The sequence below is a fragment of the Numida meleagris genome, unplaced genomic scaffold, assembly GCF_002078875.1.
Source record: "Numida meleagris isolate 19003 breed g44 Domestic line unplaced genomic scaffold, NumMel1.0 unplaced_Scaffold350, whole genome shotgun sequence".
NCBI lineage: Eukaryota > Metazoa > Chordata > Aves > Galliformes > Numididae > Numida > Numida meleagris.
The window spans coordinates 69549-75503 of record NW_018364575.1 but is presented as its reverse complement, the minus strand read 5'-3'; the positions used below and the strand labels follow the sequence as shown (position 1 = coordinate 75503).

At 51.3% G+C, this 5955-nt stretch overlaps 1 protein-coding gene across 1 annotated transcript in view; it reads right to left on the bottom strand.

Annotated features, from left to right (window-relative positions):
* Positions 1–5955, bottom strand: part of ATP1B2 (ATPase Na+/K+ transporting subunit beta 2) — a gene marked incomplete at its 3' end in the record, with an annotated part of 26784 nt that overhangs the window by 13680 nt on the left and 7149 nt on the right. The window contains 1 exon segment of the mRNA XM_021383152.1: positions 3711–3839. Coding sequence (XP_021238827.1) covers positions 3711–3839 — 129 coding nt within the window.

Genomic DNA, 5955 nt, shown 5'->3' with positions numbered 1-5955 from the left:
AAGGCTGCGTACTCCTGTGGAAAACTCTTGTGCAAAGCTCTTGTGCAGGTGTTGCTTTGGGGTCTGCAAGGCTGCTCCCGGCCCCTTCATCACCTTCAACCATGGGGACTCATGCGTGCACTGGACTCCTCGTGCAAAGCCCTTGTGCAAAGCCCTCACACAAGAACCCCTTGCAAAGTCTCGTGCAAAACCCCCATGCAAGGGCTGCCCTGGGGTGTGTGAGGTTGCCTGTTGCACACCCATTCCCTTCATCACCACTCACCACAAGCTCTCGTGCATTGGGCTCCCTTGTTCAAAACCCTTGTGCAAAGCCCCTTTAGAAACCCTCGTACAAAGTTCTTCGTGCAAGGGCAGTGCTGGGGTTTGAGAGTTGCACCTCCACACAGCGCCTTCATGCATCAGACCCTCGTGCAAAAACCCTGCACAAAAGCCTTGTGCAAACACCTTGTGGAAAAAATCCTCGTGCAAATCCTCATACAAAGCCTCACGCAAACCCTAGTACACAGTCCCTGTGAACTCCCTAGTGAAAAGCCTCAGTGCAAAGGTCTTGTGAAAAAAATGCTTGCACAGATCCTCACAAAAACCTCAGTGAAAAACCTCATGCAAAGCCCAAGTGCAAAACCCTTGTGAAAAAGTCCTTGTGAAAGTCCTCATGAAAAGTATTCCTGAAAATCCTCATGCAAACCCTAGTGCAAAAGCACGTGCAAACCACCGGTGCAAAACAACTGTGTAAAACTCTCGTGCGAAAGCAGCGTGAAAAATCCTCGAGCAAATCATCATGAAAAGAGTCCCTGAAAAGCCTCATGGGAAGCCTAGTGCAAAACCCTCGTGCAAATCCCCAGCGCAAAATCCCTGCACTAAACCACAGTTCAAAACTCCTGTGAAAAAATCCCCGTGCAAAACCTCCTGAAAAGTCTCGTGCAAACTATAGTGCAAAAGCCCAGAGTAAAACCACAGTGGAAAACTCATGAAAATCCTTCTGCAAAGCTGCAGTGCAAAGCTCTTGTGAAAAAAATGCTCACACAGATCCTCATGAAAAACATCAGTGAAAATTCTCAGTACAAAGCCCCAGTACAAAACCCACGTGAAAAATTCCTAGTGTGAATCCTCATGAAAAGACTCCCTGAAAAGCTTCAAACACTCGTGAAAAGTCCCCGTGAAAGCCTTTGTACAAAGCCCTTGTGCAAAAGCCCCATGCAAAAACCTTGTGAAAAGTCCTTGTGCAAGTCCTTGCGAAAAGTCTTCCTGAAAAGCCTCGGGCAAACCCTAGTACAAAACACACATGCAAAGCACCAGTGCAAAACCCTCGTGAAAAAACATGCATGCAAAACTTCATGAAGACTCCCCGGTAAACCTCACACAAAGCCTTGTGCAAAGTCCCTGTGAAAATCCTCGTGCAAAGCTGCATGCCAAAACTTGTGCAGACCCGTGTGGGGTTCGTAAGGCTGCCTCTTGCACGCCCATGCAATGTCCCCATTCACGGGGTGAAGTCCTTGAGCAAAGCCTCGTGCAACACTTTGTGCAAAGTCTGAGGCCATGTGTTGCACACCCACACCTGCCATCACTGCTCACCACAAAGTCTCGTGCAATGCCCCATTCCTAAACCTTGTATGAAGCCTTGTGCCATCCCTCGTGCAAAGCTCCCGTGCAAATCCTCACGCAAGAATTGCACTGGGGTTTGCAAGGCTGCGCATTGCACACCTGCCCCCTTCCTCACCATCCACCACAACGCCTCGTGCATTGGGGCCCTCGTGAAAAAGCTGGTATGCACCCTCGTGCAAAGCTTCTGTGGAAAACTCTTGTGCAAAGCTCTTGTGCAGGTGTTGCATTGGGGTCTGCAAGGCTGCTATTTGCACGCCCGCCCCCTTCATCACCTCCAACCACAAGGTCTCACACGTGCGCTGGACTCCTCGTGCAAAGCCGTTGTGCAAAGCACTCATGCAAGGACCCCTTGTAAAACCTTGTGCAAAACCCCCGTGCAGGGGCTACCCTGGAGTGTATGAGACTGCCTGTTGCACGCCCACTCCTTTCATCTTTGCCCGCCACAAGCTGTCGTGCAAAAGCCATGCGCAAATCCTTGTGCAAATCGTCATGAAAAGCCTCAGTGGAAAACCACTGTGAAAAATCCTTCTGCAAAGCCCCAGTGCAAAGCTCTTGTGAAAAAAATGCTTGCACAGATCCTCATGAAAAACCTCAGTGAAGTCTCGTGCAAAGCCCCAGTGTAAAATCCTCGTGCAAACCCCGCTGTGCAAATCCTCATGAAAAGCCTCAAGCAAACACTAGTGAAAAGTCCCTATGAAAACCTTCGTGCAAAGCCCCTGTGCAAAAGCCCCATGCAAAAACCTTGTGAAAAAGTCCTTGTGCAACCTCGTGAAAAGTCTTCCTGGAAAGAATGATCAACGAAACCACAATGCCAAACCCCCGTGAAAAAAAAAAACGTTTGTGCAAACCCTCACGGAAAGCCTCACACAGACCCTAGCGCAACGTCCCTGTGAACACCCCTCGTTCAAAGCTCCAGCACGAAACTCTTACGAAAAACGCACAGATTCTCACGAAAAAAACCTCGTGCAAAACCCCTTGTGCCAATCGCCATGAAAAGACCCCCCCGAAAATCCTCACGCAATCCCTTGTTCAAAGCCCCCGGTGGCATCCACAACCACCTCGGGCAGCCAGTTCCACTGCGTCACCACCCCGAGTGAAAAACTTCCTCCTAACATCCAACCTCATCTCCCCTGTCTCAGCTTAAAACCAACCCCCCTTGTCCTATCACTATCCACCCTCGTGAACAATCGTTCCCCCTCCTGTTTATACGCTTCCTGCAGGTCCTGGAAGGACACAACGAGGTCTCCCCGGAGCCTCCTCTTCTCCAAGCTAAACAAGCCCAGTTCCCTCAGCCTTTCCTCATAGGAGAGGTGCTCCAGCCTCTGCTCATCTTGCTCCTTTAGAAACCCTAGTGCAAAGAACTTGTGCAAAGCCCTCGTGCAAGAGTCTCTCCAGCACTTGCAAGGTCGCCTGTTGCACGCTCACTGCCTTATCGCCACCTGCAAAGACGTAGTATGACACACCTCTGCACGTTGCTCCTTGTGCAAAACCCTCATGCAAAACCCCTTTAGAAACCCTTGTGCACCGTTCTTGTGCAAAGCCCTTGTGCAAGGGCTGCACTGGAGTTAGCAAGGCTGCCTTTTGCACATCCATGCGACGCCTCACACATCGGACCCCTTGTGCAAATCCTCCTACAAGCCCTCGTGCAAAGAACTTCTGCAAAGCCCTCGTGCAAGAGTCCCTCCAGTGTCTGCTGGGCCGCCTGTTGCACACTCACGGCCTTACCACCTCCAGCAATGATGTACTATGCCACATCCCTGCGTGTTGCTCCTTGTGCAAGCCCTCGTGAAAAGCCCTTTTTAGAAAACCTTGTGCAAAGTTCTTGTGCAAAGCCCTCATGCGAGGGCTGCATTGGGATTTGTGAGTCCGCCTGTTGCACATCCACGCGATGCTCATGCATTCGACCCCTTGTGCAAATCCCCTTCAAGTCCTCGTGCAAAGAAGTCGTGCAAAGACCTCCTGCAACAGTCCCTCCAGTGCTTTCAAGGCCTCCTGTTGCACGCTCACGGCTGTATCACCACCCGCAATGAGGCTCCATGCCACATCCCCGCGTGCTGCCCCCGCCTGTGCGAGCCCTCGTGCAAAAACCCTCGTGCGAAAGAACTCACCAGGGGTGGCGAGGCGGTCCTGGTACTTGGGGACGTGGGGGTCGACGCTCTGCAGCATCACCCACATGGTGAGCGCAAACAGCCCGGCCAGGAACCCATAGAACAGCAGGTAGAAGAGCAGGATCAGCCCTGGGGGGGACCCCAAAACGTGACCCCAAAGCCGACCCCAACGTGGGACCCCAATTCTGATCCCATAGCAGACCCCAAACCTGGCCCAAAAATGGGACCCAAATCTGACCCCGTATCAGCCCCCAAATCTGCTCCCAAAGTGGGACCCCAAACCTGAACCCAAATCTGACCCCAAAGCGGGACCCAAATTTGATCCCAAACCTGACCCCAAGGAGAGACCCCAAATGGAACCCAAAGCTGACCCCAAACCGGGACCCCAGTTCTGACCCAAATCTGCCCCAAAATGGGACCCCAGTTCTGATCCCATATCAGACCCCAAAGTGGGACCCCAAATTTGATCCCATATCAGACCCTAAATCTGACCCCAAAATGGGAGCCCAATTCTGATCCCATATCAGACCCCAAATCTGACCCCAAAATGGGACCCAAATTTGTTCCCGAACTTGACCCCAAATCTGATCCCAAAGTGGGACTCCAATTCTGACACCAATTCTGACCCCAAAATATGACCCCAATCTGCCCCCAATTTAATCCCATATCTGACCCCAAACTGCCCCAAAATGGGACCCTGATAATTTGATCCCATATCTGACCCCAAATCTGACCCTAATTCTGATCCACATTCTGATCCCACGTCAAACCCCAAAGCTGACCCCAAACCCGACCCCAGTTTGATCCCATATCTGACCCCCAATCTGACCCCAAAGTGCCCCAAAATGGGACCCCAATGGGACCCCAAATCTGACCCCAAACCCAACCCTCAAATTCGGACTCGAAACCTGGCACAAAGCGCCCCAAAATGGGACCCCAAATCTGCCCCAAATTTGATTCAAAATTTGATCTCTTATCTGACCCCAAACGGGACCCAAAATGCCCCTACATGTGACTCCAAATGCGACCCCAATTCCGACCCCAAATTGGACCCAAATCTGCCGCCAAATTTGATCCCATATCTGACCCAATTCTGACCCTGCATCGGACTCCAAATTTGATCCCAAAATTTGATCCCACATCGGACTCCAAATGTGATCCCATCTCTTAACCCAATTCTGACCCAAAGTGCCCCAAAATGGGACCCCAAATCTGACCCAATCTGACCCCACCTTCGACTCCAAATTTGATCCCATACCCGACCCCAAATTGGACCCCAAGTCTGATCCCGCATTAAACCCCAAACCTGACGCCAAACCCACCCCCAATTTGATCCTAAATCTGATCCCATATCTGACCCCAAAGTGCCCCAAAATGGGACCCAAATCTGCCCCAAATTTAATCCCAAATTTGACCTCAAATCTGAATTCAAACCTGACCCCAAAAGGTGACCCTATTCTGACCCCAAACCTGACCCCATTATGTGACCCCCATTCTGACCCCAAACCTGACCCAAAGCGTCCCAAAATGCGACCCCAATTCTGACCCCAAATGGTGACCCCCAGATGCTCCAAAATATGACCCAAAATCTGACCCCAAATGTCCCCAAATCTGAGCCTAAAGTGCCCCAAAATCTGCCCCAAATCTGACCCCACAGTGAACCCTAAATCTGTCCAACCCGCATTGAATCCCATAACGGGGGATCCCAAAATCTGACCCCGGATGTCCCCAAATCTGATCCGAAATCAGATTCCAATTCTGACCCCAGAACTGACCCCAAATCTGCTTGGATTCACCCCAAAAATCGGCCCAGACGGGCCCCAAATCTGACCCTAAAAGATCCCCAAGCCTGATCCCAAAGGATCCCAAAATCTGATCCCAAAAGGAACCCAAATGCCCCCAAATCAGCACCAAAATCTGTCCCCTAACCTGCCCCAAATGCCCCAAAATCTGACCCCAAATGCCCCGAACCCGCCTGGATTCACCCCAAAACCTGACCCTGAATGATCCCAAAATCTGACCCCAAACCTATCCCATCACCTGCCCCAAAATCTGGCCCCAAATTTGGAGCCCAAATCTGCGCCAAAGTGCCCCCAAATTCGGCCCAAAATCTGACCCTAAATGCCCCAAAATCTGACCCCAAATCTGCCTGGATTCACCCCCAAGATCTGCCCCAAATGACCCCAACATCTGCCATCAAATGCCCCAAAATCTGACCCCAAATCCATCTGGATTCACCCCAAAA